Here is a 22155-nt window from a genome sequence, read left to right as displayed (position 1 = left end):
TTTTTTAATGGTGCGTAAATGTGCATGTCGCGGATGAGACACTTTTACAGCGTGCGTTTCCCTCAGTCTATAAATGAAGCTCGGGCGCACCAGATAACACGTCATCAGCGTCTTACGCCATCAGCGTAACTGTGAAGGATTGACAACAGACCCGGGAGAGAATACAATGCTGAATAAAGTCTTATTTTGTGTTATTTTTGGACCAAAAAGTATTTTCGATGCTTCAAAAACTTCTAACTAACCCACTGATGTCACATGGACTACTGTGATGATGTTTTTATTACCTTTATGGACACGGACAGTATACCGTATATACATTGTCAATGGAGGGACAGAAAGCTCTCGGACTAAATCTAAAATATCTTAAACTGTGTTCCGAAGATGAACGGAGGTCTTACGGGCTAGGAACAACATGAGGGTGAGTCATTAATGACATTATTTTCATTTTTGGGTGAACTAACCCTTTAATAAACAAATACAATAACGAAAGTAAAGACGGCAGACCCTCATGGTCAACTGCCGCCACAGATAATAAAACAAAACACAACATAAACTATTCCTCTCTTGATCTCCACTGTCGTCGAGGAGCAGAAGCACGAGACCGGTGTGTCGAGCAGGTGTCGCTCATTATCAATCGCGCCACTGGCCTCGCGCCGTCCTCCCATGGCCCTCGACCTCGTCCTGCTCGCCACCATAGACAGTATATAAGATGGACACAGCGACCCCATAGACTTCAACGGAGAAAAGTTAAGCCCATTTGAAGCACTCACTTCCTGATCGCCAGGCGAACTGCGCAGGCTCAAACTGAGCTTGAACACGTGAGCAACGTGTCTGACAGCTGTCAGTCTTCTAGTAGCTGTGCGGAGAGAAATCTGAATCATTCCCTTCCGAATCTCGCAGAGACGGAGAGCGTGAGTATTAGCTGTCCATGAGCTAGCAGTAGGATCAACTTTATCACTCTCTGTGGGCTACTCCCTTCACTTTATTGGACTTAATGCCTCCATGTTCCCCCGATTGCCTGCGAGCTTCTACGCCGGTCTATACGGTAATTTCTCTACAGTGCGACAGAGAGTCGCGTGAGTTATGACGCAATCGTTAGCCTATTTTTACAAAAACGGCTTCTACGGGGCCATAACGTAAGATACAAGGTAATGGAGCCTTTTATACATTGTCGAATTTCTTTAGAAATAAATAATGGACAAATGGAGTCTTTGGACGCCTCAGATGTAAAGTTATTCGCTGTCAAAGTGACGCAAAAATGAATGGGAGTCAATGGAATGCTAACAGCAGGTGAAGTTCTGCTACAATGGCGGCGCCCGCGGAGGCTTCAGTTTCCGGCGGATGGATTACCCCCTTGCTCGCCACAAGCATCCGTCCTTCGGATGAGACGTTAAACCGAGGTCCTTACTCTCTGTGGTCACAAAAAAATCCCAGGATGTCTTTCGAAAGAGTAAGGGGGTAACCCTGAGCCTGGTTCTACCAGACTCTCATACATTTCATTTGTACAGAGTCTGGCCTCTCTCCATGGACAAGAGTTAACTTCCTTGAAGGCGGGTACTCTGGGCAGATCCAATAGTTTTAAACTTCAACAGAGTCACTCTGGATCTGCCATAACCAATCGCAAACGTTTGGTCGTGACGTATGACGACTCAAACTAGCGCACAACCTCAACGTCATCGTTCTCAGCCACTCCCTCTGTTCGCTGATTGGACCTGCAAAAAATGGATCTGAGAAAACCCAAGAATATACACCACAATCCCAGACCTAGTACTGAAGGAAAATTAAAATTGAGCGGAAGTACGTAGGAGGGCAGAGCCAGGCTAACCCCGGCATCCTGGCCAAATTTGCCCAGTGGCCTCTGTCCATCATGGCCTCCTAATCTTCCCCATATATACTAATTGGCTTCATCACTCCGTCTCCTCTCCACCAATAAAAAAAGCTGGTGTGTGGTGGGCGTTCTGGCGCAATATGGCTGCCATCGCATCATCCAGGTGGATGCTGCACATTGGTGGTGGTTGAGGAGATTCTCCCTTCTATGTAAAGCGCTTTGAGTGTCGAGAAAAGCACTATATAAATGTAATGAATTATGAATTATTATTAAGCAACATCTATCAAGCTTTTTTTTTTTAAGTCTTGACTTCAGACAGCAAAAATTCCATAAAAAAGACAAGACACCAGTTACTGTAACGATGTGGTCAATAACATAGCTGTATTCCTGTACAACTATTTCGCATAGAAAAAAATATTAGCTACAGTATGCATGATATAGTATCCAGTGTGTATTACAGTCAGTAGAACACTATTATTCCACATACAATACCAGCACATTTATTGATTCTACTTTCTAAAAACAACCTACTGGAATAATTGTTTCCTCCAATCCCTATCTATAGCACAGAAGTCCTGTCAAGATGGACAATTTCTTGTCTCGTCACATTAACATTAAAGAAAGTAAACACTGAGAGGGAAACAAAGCACAGTGCATGAGAAGAAAAGGTCGAAAAACATTCAATAAGGTTAGCAGCTATTACACAGGAACACTCAATAAGATTAGCTTTAATTGATTGGTTCCATTAAGTTAATTATATGGGGTTAATCAAGTTAATTTTATCAACTCCACTGATGGCGCAGTTGTAACCATGTATATGCTGAGACCATTTCCACTGGAAACACAACATTTGGACTGTGCACACCCAGGAGAGAATAAAATTGAATGCAGCTATTGAACTATTCCATCATGTTGAAGAATGTGAACACTGACATTTTTACCAAAAATAGGAAATTGGTCCATTCCTGAACAAAGCACAAATGTAAGCTCTGGTATATGCAGCAACATCAAAGAGAGTCTAAATGAACAATGAAACTCCAAACACTTGAGGCAGGTTGACCCAGGTTCTTCTCCCTTGAGAAGGAAAATATCAGGAGGGGTCAGGATCTAACAACCACCTGGGATCCATTAGGGTCTCCATTATATCTGGGCTTCTATTTCTTTCCCAGCTCGCAAAGCCTCTGAAGTGCGAGTGAGCACTGAGATTGCACGGCTGCCAAGGTTGTTAACCTGCAGGCATTTGTAATGTCGAGCGGGAGTTGCTTTATTAGCGGAGTGAAATAATCTCTACCAAAGTGGTTGAGATGATGACAGATCCAGATTTATGACCCCTGTAAAAGCCCCGGCATTGCAGCTGCTCCAGCATGCATCATGAAAACTAATAAGTGGGACTCACTGCCAATGGCATAAATTCATGCAGATTTTGATCTCAGAACATCTGCAAGGCTAGAATAATTTATGTCATACTCTCCACGAAGGGGCTTACAAGCCCTCTGATAACTTGTTTTGGTCTGTTTTGTGAGGAGGCCTCAGGTAATCCTTCGCCTCAGGGACAATACCTGTCAGAACCGCATCCAAAACCACAGAAAGTGCACATCAAAAGCCACAAATTCAGAAGCAGAGTCTCTCTGCTCTCCACAGCATCTGAAAAGACAGTATTTATCTACCGTTGGTGTAGCAGAAAGAATCTAATAATGAATTCTCCTAATATGATTCGGATGAAAATGGGAATAAAAACGCTTATGCAAATGACAGAGACTGAGAAGCAGGCAGTACTTGTATACATATGCATTCTAATATACGCTCGCATGCATTGCTCTCTTTTTTTATGCAGACATATTGAGCTTTGACATCTAACTGGTTATGAAACGGCTCAATTACTTCTTTGCACACAAACAGACTTCTCTGCATGTGGCATTTCTAGTTTCACTGCAATCTGGCTGGTTGGGAATCTCTGCAGGCAAAGGGAATAGTTTGGGATTGGCACTTAAGTCTGAAGGCAGCCAACTGCCAAATGCGGATCATTTAAGCATTGTTGTTTTCATATGATGATAGCTACCATATACATCCACTGCCTTTATAATCTTTTTTTTTCTTCTGCCATGCAGGTTAAAAAAAACAAAACAACAGCAGCACTGTATATGCTCAGATGCCTCGATCCCCACCTCGCATCTCTACGGACCCTTTACAATCATTTTAGCAGATGTGGCAGCAGGTGAGCCTGGGTAAATATTCACAGAGGCATTATGAGGAGAGCTGGCATGTTATTGCCCATCTAGAATGGGAACGAGTGGCCATGACACACCAGCAAATTCAGTAGATCACCTGCCAACACCTCAGCAAATGAAAATCAAGCATTAAATCACACAAATATTTGATGATAGACCGTCTCACCTGTGTAAACAGAGAGGCAGGGCCAAAATATTCACTGCAGATGAAGCATAAGCTCAGCTTGTACTTCTGCAATGACAGAGATTTATATCCAAGTATTTCCAAGGTACTCTGCTGAATTAGTTGGCTTTTATTTAAAGGCCCTGGATGAGCTTGTTTCATGTTGCTGGACAGCACAGTAGATCTATCTATCTATCTATCTATCTATCTATCTATCTATCTATCTATCTATCTATCTATCTATCTATCTATCTATCTGTCTGTCAATTTAATGCCAGAATAATCAGATCCGGGATTCTAAAAGCATCAGTGATCATTCCTGCTCGATCATGAATCCAAGCCAAAGTCTTAAAACTTAATGTAGGTCTGCCCTCTGGAGGATGGGAGTGGAACTACATCACACTCCTGTCTGACTACAAAGGCAGTAACTCCTGAGGGAAAGTCTTAAAATTCAGATATAAAAGCTGAGGGACCATTCTGAGCCCTGATTCATGGTTATGACCCCAGGCAGTGATTCAGAGAGGACAGCGCTTACTACCAATAAAATGCACATCTCTTGACCATTTAGCCTGCAGAAGCTAATGAGGCATTAGCTGAAGAATATTTAATGGACTCTGCTGGCGTGGTAATTAAGGGCAAACGACAGAACTGGGGAGCGGAGCAATGGGGCCTGTGCAGTTATAACCACTTAACATGATAGAGTCTGTTAGGCGCAATATCTTAATTCTAAAGAATTGGCTAAATGTTTTCTTTTTTTTTCCAAGCAAAAAAACTGGATTGAAACAAGGCCATTAAGAGAAAAGCATATGATTATGCAATGTATTTACATAAATGGCTATTAGTTGTAGGTCTTAAAATTGTCATCCCGGACACATTACATTTGCAGAATAGTGCAGAAATAGTACCTAGGGACATCTTTGTATCTTATTTACCTCTAAAAGGTTCCTAGTAGTACGTTAAGGGTACATATTACTTCTCTAAAGGTACTGATATTCATATTTTATGGGTAGATAGGTACAAAGTTGTCCCTTTAAGTATACTGTGACTAGCTATTGTACCCCTAAAGGTACAAATTTAGCACATTTCCGGACAGTGAATTTGAGATGTCATGATCTTAATTGTTCATTAGCACATCTGACTGGACCATTCCTGTGCAGCGAACCCATGTAATGTGCCATACAAGATTTGTTAAGGCACTGACTTTCAGGATTCAGTCGTTTGTTGTGTAGATGACTCATAAATATTTCTTTGGGTTTTATGAAGCAGGTGTGAAAGGTAGAAAGTGGCTCAGTGAAAGTCAGGCATCAAAGGCTGGTCGCAGCAGCCACTGTTCCCAACAGGATCCTACTAACTAACACCTGCAAGCATCCGGAAACAGTTATTTTAGGGATCTGCATTACGATCCAGGGCGTGCTGCAATCTTTGCGGTGGAATCAAAGGCAGGCGACGTGAGCAAAATCACAGCAACACAAACCTGCAAAAGCTACAGATGAAAGGGGGAAGATTAGAGAGATTTAAAGGACATTTAAAGCCATTAATCCAATACCTTGCCTTATAAGAAGAGTGAAAAGCTATTTAATTAACATCTAGAAAAGCGAGATGAAGGCAAGTTACACTTACACGCTCATGCCCACATCAAAAGATCCTGGTCTCAATTAAAGACATTTTATAGTAAATATCTGTTATAAAAGCAGGTAAGACCGTTTTTATGGAAAGATCTTTAAATCTGACATTACAGGGTAAATTTGGTTATATATATTTAAAAAAATAATTTAAAAAATCACATAATTCAAAGTGATTAGAATGTTCTTGCTTGTTAAAATCTACCAAACTCTCACTTTAGGCAAGATTGTCCCTTTAACTTAACACTACAATAAACCCTTGTGTAGCGCTCAAAACACATGGCATTAATTTAGCTATCCCTTTTTTCTTCCAAATTGTTCAACAGGGGTTTGTTAAAGTTTACCAAATGTGGCTGAATTTCAAGAAAAGAAACAAATGCAGATGTAATTTTCCACTTTACAGCCTGTTTATGTATTGTGAATTCCTTCCTAGGAGACGGGGGCTTTCATGTCTTAATTGGATTGTGTGACTGCGGCTTTGTCTAACAAATGCACATTTTCAACGCTAATGATCGACAGTCACAACCCTGATTTTTGCCTAAAGCACTTTGACTGTGAGCCTAATGAGTAATGAATAAACTAATACCTTATGTTCTGCTAGGAGGAAACTCTCCAGGAACATTAACCATTTCAAACACCTCTATAACCGCACCTTCACCCTGCCGGAGGTATTAAATGAAGGAAGTAAACACTGAGAGCTGGGTGCAAAGGACTGCAAAATGAAAACACAAGCTAACGCAAATCAGTAGAGGATGATCAGCAAGAAAGCGTCTTGATTCATTAGTTCAATGACACAATTGTGCAATAAAAGTCATTGGCAGTATATGGTTACCACAAGCAATATATAAGTATACACATACACTGTATATGTAGGGATGCACAATATATCAGAAGCATATTGGTTATACAAATATATTTTATATGTATTATATGTTTATATATATATATAAACTTTTTTTAATTTATCAATAGATAATGCGTGTATACATAGCCTATTTACAGGTGAAACTCGGAAAAATTCGAATATCGCGCAAAAGTTCATTTATTTCAGTAATTCAACTTAAAAAGTTAAACTAATATATTATACAGACTCATTACATGCAAAGTGCGATTATTCAAGCCTTTATTTGTTATAATTTTGATGATTGTGGCTTACAACTTATGAGCATTTGTTTTTTGCTTGTTTGTTTTTGTTTTTTCTGTTGTATTATGTATGTGTATTTGGACCCTCTTGAAAATGAGATGTTGCATCTCAAGGGGCTATCCATTAATACATTGAAATTGAAAACCCCAAATTCAAAATTAGAATATTGTGAAAAGGTTTTCATGTATATAAACACATGGTTCAAAATTTTGTACGATTTATTTAGCGAGAACACATTTAATTGATCAAACGTGTCAGTAAAGAGATGCATGTTTTTGATAAAAGATTTCTCCATTTCCAATTAATTCTGTTCTATTAAACTTTTTTCAACAAAGAATCATGAAAAAAAGTATCATAGTTTGCCCAAAAATATAAAGCAACTTTAAACATTGATAATAAGTAATAAGAAATATCCTTCAATATTATATACTGGGTTTAATAGTGCAAGCTCAATTATCCTGTTTTCATATTTACAATCTCAGAAAAAAAATGGTATCCCCCTGTATCCTGGAGTATTGAATATTAAGGCCATTATTCTTTCTTAATTTTTATGCGCTCATTATAAAGCCACCTGTTACAAGTAAAAATATATATATTTTACACTTGTAGGTATACATTTTAATATCTACAATGTATCAGTTCAGCTTATAAGTATCTACCAGAATTTTTATATAGTTGCTTTTCTATTATGAAGACTCTTACAAATTCCTACACCATTATGTATAAATTCTTCTACAGTCTGCATGAATTAATGTTTTCTGCTGTGACTTCAGACTGTCTAACAGTTGAGGTCCTTCACCAAATGAAAGTATAGCAAAGGCGGCCAAAAAGAGAAAACATAGCGCTCTCCTCACCTTTCCCCTCAATTTACCTCTTAACAAGCTTGTAAAGTACCACAGGCCTGTACCACAGAGCAAGAAAAGCAGACAAAACCAAATGCTTAAAAAAAGTACATTAGTTGCAGCACTATTTCCAAGCAGCCAACCATCAATTCCGCATGCTTATTCTGTTAAACCACGGACACAGCCCCATGTGTCAGCTCTTAGCAGACATGTGAATGCAGTCGATTTTCCATCGAGGCCTGGGGATTATTAAGAGGTTGAGCTTGGAAGAGACGACGACCACATGTTTCTTGTTTGACCGGAAAAGGGGGAGAAAGTAAAAATGAGTTGATACACAAGGCATTAGTGGTTAACCGAGAGCTAATGAGGGAAAAAGAACAACAATGAGCTCAGATGTAACCGTTTAAATGGGCAGTTTAAAATTTCAACTTTGGAGTACAACACCCCTGCACAATTACCTCGCGGTTTAAGAGTCTGTTTGAAATCTGCTCAACAGTATCAAGTTTTTGTACCTGTGTGATCTAATCAAACCCACCTCACCCTCAAACAATTTGATGGAGGTACAACTTGAAAAGGTCAAAAGGAAGATAAAATGTGCAGAACACAACTCTATGGTCTTCCCTTGTGCATAAACCCCAACCACGGATGGAGAGATCCACGGCCTGACGGTGGTAGTGGGACTCTCCTGTGGCCAGCCAATAAATCCAACAAAATAAAAGTCTCTTATTTTTTCAACCATTTTCCCCCCTCATCCCAGGTGTTAGATGATGGATGATGAGGTCAGGGAGGCATGGATCACATGGCAAGGATCAGAGAGAAGCTGGGCAGGAGACATGTTGAATCCATCTAGTCGAAATCAACCCCATGTGTCCTCCAGAGCCCCGTTATCCTATAAACGAACTTTATTGAGGCAACAAAGTGCAGGGACCTCTGCAAAAACATTAAAGGGGTGAGCGGAGGTGACCGATCCAGGGTGGCTAATGAGAAAAGATGGGTTTTTTTCCATGACATTCTTTCAAAGGTACTAATACAGAAAGCACAGCCAGCACAACCTATGGGAGACCCAGGGTGAAAGAGACCGAAACGGGATGTTGTGCACATCTGCGTTTGTTAAAAACTATTAAAAGGGAAGGTAAAAAAAAAAAAACTTCAGATACCAAACAAAAAAGACAGAAAAAAAAAATTTGTCATGCAAGAAAGATAAAAAGGAAGCAAATCATTCATGACACGTGGAGGGCTCTGCAGTAAAAGCAAGCTTGAATCACGACACAGACTACCGAGTGAACAACTAACCACATTAAAGCAACCCCCCCAAAGTCTGCCCTCCTACCAGGGGGCCAGCTAAACGACAGGGTTACACTGTGATCCTTATGGACATGATTAATGGTAGAGAGAAAGGGAAAGAGAGGGGAGTGATGGGAGGATGTCTGGTTCTGCTTATGGTCCTGGAAATGAGATTAAAGGGAAAGCTCCAAACAGATTGAATTGTATTTGCCATAATTGCTGAGAACAGCTTATGCAGGGCAGACCACAAATAACAGACTCATAAAAAACTATACACTGCTAAGGAAGGGGGAAGAGTCATTTAAGCAATCAAATATACAAAAATGTGAAATTAATTAGGTGTGGGATGAGTTTCGAGCTTTTAAAAAACGACCTTCTTACAGTGACTGAGACTACATAAAATGACAGAGACCACATAAAATGACAGAGACCAGTGACTTACTAAAGCACATTGTAGAAACTAAGAGGGGGGAACAAAATGTATTCTGTTGGAGCGTTACATTTTTTTCTCTGACCTTAATTTAATAAGATAAAAAAGATGACGTTTATGGGAAGAAGAAAAAAACAGTATTTTCTTTGTCTTTGTAAATCTCATTTTAAAGGTAAGTTAAACACTAAGGTACAAATCAATGCAAACCACATGAGGAAAAAAAAAGCTCTCAATCTTGATCTGATTGGATTTAAAGTAACAACATGTGCGTTCACTTCAAGGAGAGCGAGGGGCTGGAAAGGCCTGCCAAAGGCAAGGTTCACCTCATGACACATACGAGACTGCTTGGATTCATCTTTTTCATTTGCACAGAGCCAGTTTAGTCTAAAAGAGGCACTTTTATTGATGTTAGACTCAAAAAATCTGCAAAACAAAAATGAAAAAAGGAGAGAAAATGTCCATGAACGAAATGCACAGACTAACTGATAACCATAGAGCAGTTAGAATGCAATACTAATAAATTATGAAACCATTACAATTAGTAATTCCCGACAGAGAGAACCAACAGCATCAGTTAATTCCAAACAAACCAAACGGCACTACAGTGGTGTGTTTAAAATATATCAAATTAATACTGAAAAGCCATGATTGGGAACTAATTAATTTTAGAATATTTAGATAATTTGACTTAAAAAATACAGTTTTGAGAAAAAAAAAAAGAAAAAAGAAAAAAAAAACAGATCTACAAAGTATAAAGTATGTCAGTCTACAGTCATGTTCTGAAACCTGAGCAGATTATTGTGCCTTTCCATTCCAGTCCTGCTGAATTCTGTAATAGTTACCACAAACATGGTGTTCATTCATCAAAAGTAGTACAAAGCCATGTAAAAGGTGATATATCAGATTTGGAAAGCATCAAAAGGGAGAATTCCTAAATGCATCACATTCTCCTACACAAAAGCACACATCAAACTTGGCCAGCCAAGTCACACCACTAGATGGCGATATCAGCCAGGATACAGGAACATGAAGGACAGAGTGTTATAAAAGTCCTCAGTGTTAAATGCTTTGCTCATTCGATCATCCATGAGATGTGGTCGCTGCAGAGGCAAAGCAATTTTACATAAACACTTTATTAAAGAACTACTCCATCCTATATCACTCAACCCAATAGACACTCACTGACTCAAACACATCACACGCATTTGAAACAAATGATCCAGTGTATGGACATAAGCCCGGTCAAAACTGCAAAAGATACATGTAAGATGAAGCTGCAGTAATGTGCTCTGATCTTTCATGATGTCTTTGGACTATAATTTTAGGACCCTCCAAAACAAGTGTACCCATGATTTTTACTGTGGTACCGTGCTGTTACTGTACACTGTATGAGCATAAGCTTACAGTACATGTGATACAAATGTAATATTACTGTGCAGGATTCCAGGATATTCAACATCTATGCCACTGGCATTTCATAAAACACAGACGGCCCAGGAAATGCCTCTGTGCCCACCACTCCACTAAAGCCTAATTTCCCTAGTGTTGAAAGATCTATTTCCCCTAACCAGATCATTACTTTAACCATTGCAGTGGACACAGTAATGCTGGACTGAAACAGCATGTTAAAATCTCTCTAAAAGGGATGCGTCCCTTATTAATACACCACACACGTAGCTTAGATCGAGGCTAAAAAGCGTGGAGGGAGGGAATGTTCTTCTTTAAACTGTAGTTAGGTTATTTCAACATGAAATAAGGAGGTACATGAGACTCAATCACTGAATGTGCAGTTTACATCTTCACAACATCCTGTACTTCTCATTGACTACATAGCATGTAGCAATAACATACATAGTTAAGCCAATATGCTTAATTATGATTAAATAATTATCCTCTCATGTTTATGATTAATGTGTTTTTTGATGAGTTTAGTTATCCCTAGTGCTATATTTGGTACTGTCACTAGGCAAATCAATATTACAGATACTATATTTCATACCATTAGAACATACAACACCGAACCTAATCAGAACATATCAAACATTACAAAACTTGACTTTCTGAGTGAAGTGCTCCCGAGCAGTATAAAACTGCACTGAGCTGAATAAGAGGTTACTGTGTGAATGATGAATTGGAGTCAGTGTGGTCTCGGTGTGTTGACTTCAACACACAAAACCTTGTCTCATTCGAATGATCTGCAGTAAGGCAGCTTGGACATCTTCATCCATGTGACCCTGAAAGAAAACAAGTCACGGGTGTTCAGTCAGGATAAATCCATCTTCAGAATAGCATCCAGAGACTTTGCAACTACATGCTATAACCTGTGCACTTTTATACTTATTATAACAGTACTGTTGACTTCTGTATGTCATCTGTGGTACACCGAAGACCATGAGCTACAATATACCTGAGGTATGAATGGCCTTGTTATAGGAGCAAAATATAAAGAAATGCTACTGCAAAAGAAACGCTACTGCAAAAGAAAAGAAAACCTTCACACTCAACACACATTCATATACAATTACCTGTGCTGCACTGAGAAGATGAGTTCGATAAATTGAAACAACTTCTCTGTGTTGCCTCTCAGCGTCCTGTTTAGATGGAAAAAGACAGGACATATCAGGCAGTGTTTTACATTGCATTATATAATAAGATCTTGCAAGGTTAGATAGTCAATTTGTTTGTAAACACAATGCACCCTCAGAAACACTAAGCAACTGAGCAGACACGCATGTACACAAACATAACATGAAGCGAATTAAAGGAGGGGGGCTGGGACATATTGGGTTCATCTAAACCTTTTTTCGTAATTTTTATGTATTTAGGTCCATAGCCAACTCAATAGAGAAAAATTGAGAAAAAGCAACAAATAATGGGTAACATGTTTCATTATGGAATTAATTGTGCAGGGCTGAAAATTAACCGGAGGGAGAAAGAAATCGGTCCCTCTGTCAATTCTATCACTCCCAGTTTTTAAAAAAATATTATGATTATGATTTATATTACATTTGTATTATATACGCATGTCAGTTAGTAAGTGAGTGTATTTTTCAGTCCAAGGTGATGGCATGTAATATGAGGGCAAACAAATCCGTCGGAATGTGAATATGAACAGAGCTACTCACAGCCAGCTGCTGCTGGAGGCTCTTGACCTGGGCTTGGAGTGTGTCAATGTGTTGAGTCTGTCTCTTGTTGGGAGTGTTGCCAGCATAAGCCAGCTGGGATAAGCCATTCAGAGCCTGTTTCAGCCTTTCAACATCTGCCAACAGTTCTGTGATCTGAAACAGAGAACACCTTGCTTATAATCAGACAAAATATCAGGCACTTATCGAAAAAACACTTCATTTATAACAAATGAGTATAACCTTCTCACCCTCTTGTCTTTAAGCTCAGTCTGCTCTGAGGACGCTTGAATCCTCTTCTGTAGTTCTCCAATGGTGTGGAGCGATTCCTCATATCTATCTTTCAGATCTCTGATCTCCTTCTCAATGGAGGCGCTTTTTATCTGCAGGGCCTCGGTTTCAGCTCTCGCCCTCTTTTCACCCTCCCTGGCCTGGGTTGTCTCCCTGTACAGATCCTCATATTGCTCATCCAGTCCAGAAAGCCGGTCGCCAAGTTCACACACCTTCTCCTCAAGCTTGTGCTTTTCAGCTCTGAGCTCGGTCACCTGTTCTTCATAGCTGCGGAGGTCATCGAGAGAGTGTGTGGCTCTGAGGAGCTCAGTCTGCAGAGTGGCTACATCCTCAGCCCTCTGCGCGCTGGTTTCTTCCTCGTCCTGCAGTGCCAAGCGAAGCTTGTTGACCTCACGCTCAAGAGCCTCTTTAACCTGGCTATACTGGATCTCATCACAGCTTTGACTCTGGAGTTGTTTCTCTAGTTCATGAACACGCTGGACTTCCTGTTTATGAGCTTCCTGTAAGCACTTGCACTCCTTTTGCGCCTCCTGCAGGCTCCCACTCAGAGAGCTCTGCATGGCCTCAAACTGATCCAGATGGATATACTCACTGTTCAGTTTCTTCTGGAGACTCTGGATCTCAGAGTTGCACAAGGCGTTTTGCTCCTCTAGTTCAGCTCTCTGGATCGTAACCTCTTTATATTGCTGCTCCAGCTCCACCAACTTCAGACTCAGCTCCTCCCCCTGGCTCTTGCAGCGGTCCTCCACTTCTTTGTACTTCTCACTGGACACAAGCCCCATCTGAAGTTTTAGCTGCAGAGGCGCCATCTCTTCTTTCAGTTTTTCATTCTCTAGCCTTTGGCTTTCCCCTTTGTTCTTTTCGTCATTGTACATCCCCTGCATTTCAGCAAGTTTATCTGCCAAGTCCTTCAAATTGATGTTGAAATTAATCTCTTTTTCCTCCATAGCAGTCAATGGCACAAACTTCAACTGCAATGCCTCTTGAATAGTATCCAACTCTTTCTTCTGTGCTTCGATTTCCTCGTGTAGCTTTGATGCACTCTCTTGAGCACCCTGGTACTTTGAGTAGGCATCTCTAGCTTGTCCCTCTGCTTCTGATAACGCTTTGCTCATTGTGCTTTTGAATATCTCATGTTCCACAAGGCTAATATAGTCATTTGCTAACTTGGCCTGCACATTCTCAAACTCTTCTTTCAACCTAGCATTTCCTTCTTTCGCCTTCTGTAACTCCTCATCCCGAACTCTACAATAACCCTCCAACTTTGCGATTTCAATCTTAGCTTTCTCCAAAGCCTCATCTAACACCATCTGCACACTCTCATACTCCTTCTTTGTGACAAACTCAATGTCAAAGTTCTGCTTCAGTGTTGCTTTTTCAGCTGCCAAAATCTCAATTTCATTGACTTTCTCCTGGTACTGATCTTGAAGGTTATTAAGATCTTCTTCCAGATCTGTGTTGCGCTCTGTGAGTGCAGCCATCTCGCTCTCATAACGTTCACAGGGGATGTACGTGCTCTTCAGGTTGGTAATGTTCTCACAGAGAGAGGTCTTCTCCTCCTGCAGTCTCTGTAGTTGCTCCTCAGCATGCTTTCTCCTCTCCGTCTCCTCTGTTAACCTAATCCTCAACTCCTCCACAGCGAGTCCCATAGACCTCTTCACCTCCTCATGGTTTTCTAAGGTCACAAACTTGGTCTTCAGATTGTTGCAGAGTTCCTGCAGCTCCTCTCTGAGCACTTCTCTCTCATCTTCACCCTCCTCCACTTCACATATTAATGACTGACACTTTACAGTGACATCAGCAAGTTTCTTCTTCAGGGTTGAGCTTTGCTCCTCCAGAGCAGCCCGGACTCGCTCATGCTCTTGCAAGGGGACAGTTTGTCGGTCGTCCATTTCACGGTGGACCTCTGCCACTTCCTCCAGCACACGGTCATAATCTTCCCTTAACTCAGCCAACTGAAGCTCCTTTTCATCCACAGCATTGGTGAGGAGGTTCTTCATGTTGTCAAACTTCTCTCCGGGAACCATTGACGTCAACCTGACCTCTGTAGTCTTCACTTGACCCTCCATGTTTAAGAGCGTCTCCTCCATGACTTTATGGTCATCTTGCATTTCACTCAGCTCTGCAGTGAGCCTCTCAACCTCCACAGCCAGAAGTCCTTCACTTTTTTTATACTCCTCCAATGCTTTCTCACTCTGCTTCAAATGGTTCCTGACTCGTCCAACCTCGGTAGAAGCTCCCTCATATTTTGCCTTCATCTCATTCAGCTGTGCTTTGAGGTCATCAACAACTTGGTTATTGAGATGATCCTTTACCGCCACCACATGAGCCTGAAGCTGTTTCACCTTTGCCTCAGAGTCTATCATTCGCTTCTGCACATCTCCCATGGCTTCCTCCAGCTCATGTACCTGCTGGTCCGACTCACGTTTGATGGACTCACACTTCCTGGTCAGCTCCTCGCACTCCTTGGACCTGCATGCTAGAGCCTTTTGGAGGCGGCCGACCTCCTCTTGCGCAGCCTCTTGCTGTCGGCGGATACATTCAAGCTCTTGTCGAGGTGACTCAGGATCACCAGCCACCGGCCGAGACAGCTCCAAAGGTCGAGCCATAGATCGAGATGGTCCTGTAGACTGCAAGATCTGAATTCAAACACAAGCGGGCATTAATTATTATGCACAAAAAAGTGGATAGTAACTAAGCTTAATGGGAAAAGACTGGAAAGAGCCTACAATTTTTATTTTTCACAGCTTTCTTTCTCCTCATTACTATAAGAACAAGAAATTAGGGAAAATAAATCTAGTCTGTAAAAATACATGGCCGGCATTCTGTTGAGGAACAGAAGATGGAATGGCTCAGATCTTTTTTCTCACATGGGTTCATAACAAGGGCTTAAAACTTTATCTAGGCCACTTCCAAAGTCAAACATCTGATCCTACTTGAGTAGGTGCATTTTTTAATATTTTTAAAACGTGTAGTGACCTCTAACATAGGTGAGAGTAAAGTCGTCTCTGGTGCCATGTGACAACAAAATTGCATCCACCACATCTGCCCAAAAGCTGAAACCAGGTATATTATATCCCTTCAGAGAATAGTGCTAATAAATCATAAACCCATCTGACGCTGCAGGCTATGGAGGTTCTGAAATGAAATGAGAGAGCAACTTATCTGACTTCCTCTCCTAAGCTTAACACAGCTGACATAGACAGGCTGCTCGCTGCATTAGTGAACATAAGTAAAATTCCAAACCTTTTGGAACCTTGTGCATGCCCAGCAAACCTTTCGAATTATTTCTTGATTTTGCATTTAAGCATTTCCACTTGTAGTCTGATGTTGTTGTTGGACTTCATGAGGGAAATCAGACATATAAATGTCTGTGTATGTACACTGAACTGACTAGTTCCTGGGTATTAACCCAAGTACATACTGAGTAAAAACATTAAACTGCATTTACGCACTGTGGAACCATTTTGTAGACCTGAATGTTACAGATTGTTATTTTATAGCAATGAATTATATTATTTTATTAGTAAATACTTAACAGTGCCTATGGTATACATGTTTCATGCATAAAAGTGTTACCCTCTTTCTTAATATCTCTTAAACATCTACAATTTTTGATATACACACATTTTATTACCAATTGACAGGGGTTGGAATATTGGAACAAGGTCAGCAATTTTAATCTCAGTAGTTTCAGTTGAACACTTAAATGTTTTTAAAAAGTCTTTTGTTTGTTTAAAAGTTTGTTTTGGAGTTGGTTTACACCAAGTAAATGATATAATAGTTATATAAATAGCTAATATATAATTTAATATAAATATATAACATTTTTGGCATCAGTAGAATTTTTTGGGATTTATGGTTATTAAGAAGATTTAAAATAAATTTAAATTCACCTGAGCAGAGTCCAAGCTGTGTGACTGTCGAACTAGTACATTGTCTTTTCCTGCAGAAAATAAGAACCCAGAATGAAAACACACTTGATTGTACTTATAGAAATATGACATTTTAGACATCCCTACAATTAACATAATTTCAACATCAGCACAGTTTATATTGATGTCTCTAACATCAAGGTCATACTGTACTTAAATCACAGTCTAAAGACCCATTAAAGATTTTAAAAGACAAAATCACCTTTTATCACGGACTGGCCAGGGTAATCTCCCTGTAAAATAAAAACATGCAGATTTGTTCAATACATTTCATCACTTTAATCATGAGTTTCTGGATCTGGAGTTAACCAGCAGGAGCCCTTGATGAGCATCTTGCAAAGATTTTCACTGACCAAATGGCTCCGCTGCTGGACTCTCACAGTCTCTATGGCCCGGGCTCCTTCTTCCTTCTCTTTGGCAGAAAGTAAAAGCTTCAGCTGTTCTCTCTGGTGTACAAAACAGATACACATGCATATTCAACAGCAACTCACACCCAACCTTAAAAAAACAAAACAAATAAAGCATTAAAACTATGATAGGATGATCAGCCCTGCAAACTCGGAGGAGGTGAAAAAGGTGACATGGTTACGAACTATATTGTTGTTGGGTGGTCAGGAAGCATTCTCCCCCAGGAAAATTTTTATTTTTTTGTGTGATTTTAACATGTAAACAAAGCATTCTGGTGCACTCTGACAACAAAATTAAGGGAAAAGACACATTTAGGGACACGCATTGACACAAATTTCACAATTGGATTAAATTTTGATTCACAAGCTAGAAAATTAAATAAACTGATTCAATATTGACTAATTTGGGGCATATCAAGCACAGTACATGGCTAATTACCTAAAAAAAAACTCTAATGCTGTAAACTATACAGGAAACCCCAGTTGGTACACCATTATAGTATTAAGGGTTACAATTAATTGATTGGTATGCTACTTACATTTAAATTACACATTAAGAAGTTTATATAGTAACGTTAAAATACATTTTAAATATGACAATTATGTTTCTATGAATTTTTTTATATAAATATTTAAATGTACATTACATACATTATATTACAAACATACATTAATTGAAGAACAGGTAAAAATACAACAAATGTGCAATATTGTGCATATAAATAGCAAAATGCTCATTTCTTAAATAAATGTTTCTAGCTGACTAACGTTTTTGAACATTGAATTTTCTGAGGTAAATGTGACGTTATATGGCATTGTTTAAGAGCTGTTTTATTGAAGCCTTTCCGCGGTTGAAACTAATTGAGCGATTACATGTGACGTGATTCGGATTTCGATAAGTCCTACTGTATCTTTCAACATATACCTTCTGATGTTCATTCATGTGTATTTCGTCTTGTAACTAGTTAAGCGGAAGAGATGATCGGTTCATGTGCGCTCTGCACTGCCACTTCGCTTGAACTGAGGCGCAACAGTGTTCTGTCACACCACAAAAGATCGTGGCAGCAAGAGAGTATGGTCTCACTCCAGTCTATGGGAAATTAGCCCAGTTCCGATTCTTGTGAGGTTTATTGAGCTTGCAATCCAAACACACACACGAGATCTACACGATTCAAATTCTAATTCTCAGACTAATTTGCAGGTATAGATGATGAAGGAATAAAAAAAAAAATAAGAATATACAATGACACTAGGACAGAAAAAAAGTCTCTTCCAGGGCACATACCTCCTTGTGAATGTCCTCCACTGTTGACTTTTCCTAAAAAAGGAAAGGAAAGAAAGAAAGAGCGAGAGAGAGAGAGAGAGAACATGCATTACAAAAGATGTCTGCAAAACAACTGCAATATAAATACAAAACTGCCTTCTCAGATAAATACAGAAGAGTATTTGGGCTTCAATGCTGAAAACACCTGTGTAAGGTGCAGACTTGCAAATAAATTGGCCAATTATGAGAAGACTGAAGAAACACCTGGCTGAGTTGTTGCTGAAGCATTTTAACTTTGTCAAGCAGCGTCCTCTGTTCCTGGTGGGACTTCTTTAGAGATTCCTGTTGGCTCTCATTCTTTTTCTCCAGGTCCTAGAACACACATGTACACAATTCGCACGGTCACTAAATGCCCACTCATTTGTAATAAATGTACAGTTCGGAATACAATACAAAAATGTCTAGGATCTATGTCTTACAACCCTAAAAATGCAGGTAAAAGAATGTGTAAATGAACACGTAAATGGAACATAATAAGACAAGTCCTGGGGTCTCATTTATAAAACTGTGCGTAGGATCCTAACTAAAAGTGTACGTGCGCCCGAAAGCCCAAAATGGCGTACGCAAAAAAATATTCAGACTTATAAAACCATGCGTACGCCAAAAACTGCGCAGGATTCACTTTAGAAATCCCAGTCAGCGGAAGATTGTGCGCACATGCGTCTCCTCCCCGAAATAACCATATATGGAGCTTACAACGCCTAGTTTTACTATGCATATCCTCATCTACATATCATTTGCATATGATTATTCATCCACGTGATAACATGTTTAACGGTACAAGACATTAGGAAAATATGAAATACGGATGTGCCGTCACATTACATTAATAAAAATCATTTAGTAGCCTATCCTTGCCTTGTTTTTGAATAAATAAATCAAATAGTGTAAAATACATTTCAGAGAAAGTTTTTCTCAATCTTTTCCACTGACCAAATAGTATTTTTAATTGATTTATATTTTTAATGGAAACAGATCGACCTTGTTGTGCATTATATTTGCACAATCTGCTATTATCATTGGCAGCAATTATCTCTGTAGTTAAAACATTAAAACACAGCATGCCAAAGGAAAAGTGTTCAAAAGCATTGCATCCACGACAAATATTTATAGGCTATTTATATATATAGGCTATTTTAACTTTTCAGTAAATTTCATTTAGCTAGTTTAAGTGTTTAACTCCATTAATGAGAATGTCATATATTAAATCTAAATGTAATATGACATAGTTTAGTAATCAGAAGTAAAACATAGTTTAAATCATTATTTTATTTAAACTGTTATTGTGAACATGCACTGTAGCCTATTTATGATTAGGACTCATAATGAAGATTTACAGTTTTACTTCATCTGCCGTTAGATATGCGTAAACGGCCCAACGTGCTCACTGGCGCGGACATTTAAGGTGTGGATATTTGCTTCAAGTGATAGGCTTGGTGAGTGAAATTATATTTGAATTATATTTCTGTATATGTATAATTTTATTTAGATTTTATGTCTAAAAGTGACCAAAAAGACATTTAACTCCAGCTCACCATCAGTGTCGCCAATTCTCCAGAATCTGCGTACGCACCGCTCAAAGTTTGCTTAAAGGTGCGCACATTCTCCCGTCAAGTTAGTATTTTATAGATCACAACATTTGCGTGGGAACTGGCGTACGTACATTTCCAGCCCAGTTTTGTGCGTACGCACGCTTTATAAATGAGACCCCTTGTCTAATAATAACATCAAAAGGATGAACATTTTACTGGCAACAGTCATGGAGTTGAATGGCCCTCACCTGTATGATCTTCTCATGGTTAGAGGTTTCAGAGGCAATCTCCGCAGACTGCAACTGACACAGACAGAAAATAAAATGATAAATCCAACAAAAATGGCCAGGTATAATGTATAATTTTCAGATTCCCTGGTAAGAGCAAAGAAAAAAAAAAAATATATATATTTGTAAATCAGTGGAGTGGTTTGGAGATTTTTGGAAAAATGCTACTTCCAACAATAAAATGTTGTATTGTTAATTTTAGTCCTAAAATGTTAGTCCTAACAGATGGGATAATGCTTTTTCTATACACTAGAGAAAACTATTATTCAGATGCAAAACTGTTCTGTGGCCTGTGGGCAGAAATAGCTGCTCTTCATACATTTCTGACAAATCCCAAAGTTAGAAACGAGTGGCTGCAGTTTATTTCTACCATGATGATCCCTGATCAGTTTTTTGCAGCAAATGTATTGATTTCAAGGCATTTTTCAAATTATGACTGTTTAGTGCATAAAAAGTGGCTGAATTATAAAAATGACTGGATATGTTTTAGAGAAAAATGTATTTCGTCTTACTTTCATCGAACACTGGCTGGCAGTATTGTGTAAAAATTGCTACAGCACTGCAGCCGCTAATGCAGGTGGGGTCAGATTAGAGCATCAAGACATTGAGATTTGGCATGGGATAAGGAATTATATTAGCCTGAAATACTTTCCAATTAATATGATAGATGCACAAGTGCTGAAATGACACAGAGAAACAAAGAGCCTCTCTGCTCATTAATCATAAATCCCATTTGTATGATTCCAGTTTCACTGCTCTAGACGGCTTCAGTGAAATTACAATGAGAATGAAGGCAGCTTTTCTCTGTGCAGCGTGTGTGGGAAAAATACTGTATATCAGTCCATTTGTGAGTCAGTGATGAAACTGAGAAACTAACAAGTTAATCAGCAAGGGGAAAAACAGTTTTAACCTTGTGGGATTGAGTACAACCTGTAAGTGTTTTTTTGTGTGTGTTTTTTTATAAATCTCATCCACAGAATAAAACAAAGGTGAACATGCTGTGTATACCTGTCTCTTTTTCTGTTCCATCTTGACAGCTTCTTTTGCTGTGAATACAAATGAGCAATCATTAATTAGCAATTCATGGAGCAACCGAAATAAAAAAGAAAGTGCACAGGAGGATTGAGATGTTTTTCCCCCCCTCATGAGCTATGATATGTATGAGTAGCTTTATCTTTTCAGTCTAGAAGCTGAATACACTGCTCTACACTCTACTTAGTGAGTCATAAGCTCTTGGAGCTTTGATCTCTATAAACTTCCTATATGATAAAGGCCTATTCACATCAAAAATGATGCAACAAAGTAATGTGAACTGCAGAGTGAAGAAGAATTCAAAAACCTCACACACAAAAAAATGCATTCAACTGATTTACACCAAGAATGGCAGAAATTTTCATCAGCCTCTGTAAAAAGTTTCAAATGTGTGAGAGAAAGCATTCACATACTGGGAAATAAAAAACCCATCACTTAAATGAAATGGATAATGGAATGGAACAATGGAAGTAATGAGGTGATATGTTACAATGACAACTGGTCTACTGTTCAAATATTGTCAGAAATTACTTGGCATATCACTTTTCGCTCTGTTCGTTTATTGCCATTATGGCCATTTGGAGTGCTTACTCTGGACACATCACCCAAAAGGTTATCGGTCCGTAAATCTACAATGAAGGACTACATTTTAACCTTTTGTGCTCTCTCTCTCTCTCTCATTTA

The 22155-nt window shown here is 39.2% G+C and overlaps 1 protein-coding gene across 3 annotated transcripts in view; it reads right to left on the bottom strand.

Annotated features, from left to right (window-relative positions):
- Positions 1-10153: 10153 nt before the first annotated feature.
- The window catches only part of uacab (uveal autoantigen with coiled-coil domains and ankyrin repeats b), a 52612-nt gene continuing 40610 nt past the window's right edge, over positions 10154-22155 (bottom strand). For all 3 annotated transcript variants that reach the window (XM_079605268.1, XM_079605269.1, XM_079605270.1), the window contains 11 exons: positions 21448-21485; positions 20401-20454; positions 18825-18932; positions 18582-18614; positions 17243-17335; positions 17092-17122; positions 16851-16900; positions 12915-15593; positions 12667-12819; positions 12067-12132; positions 10154-11775 (listed from right to left, as the gene is read on the bottom strand). In XM_079605268.1, coding sequence (XP_079461394.1) covers positions 11704-11775; positions 12067-12132; positions 12667-12819; positions 12915-15593; positions 16851-16900; positions 17092-17122; positions 17243-17335; positions 18582-18614; positions 18825-18932; positions 20401-20454; positions 21448-21485 — 3377 coding nt within the window. In that variant the 3' untranslated portion in view covers positions 10154-11703. The remainder of the gene's footprint in view (positions 11776-12066; positions 12133-12666; positions 12820-12914; positions 15594-16850; positions 16901-17091; positions 17123-17242; positions 17336-18581; positions 18615-18824; positions 18933-20400; positions 20455-21447; positions 21486-22155) is intronic.

This window comes from Phoxinus phoxinus, assembly GCF_949152265.1.
Source record: "Phoxinus phoxinus genome assembly, chromosome: 2".
NCBI classification, from domain to species: domain Eukaryota; kingdom Metazoa; phylum Chordata; class Actinopteri; order Cypriniformes; family Leuciscidae; genus Phoxinus; species Phoxinus phoxinus.
This window is presented reverse-complemented; position numbering and strand designations above follow the sequence as displayed.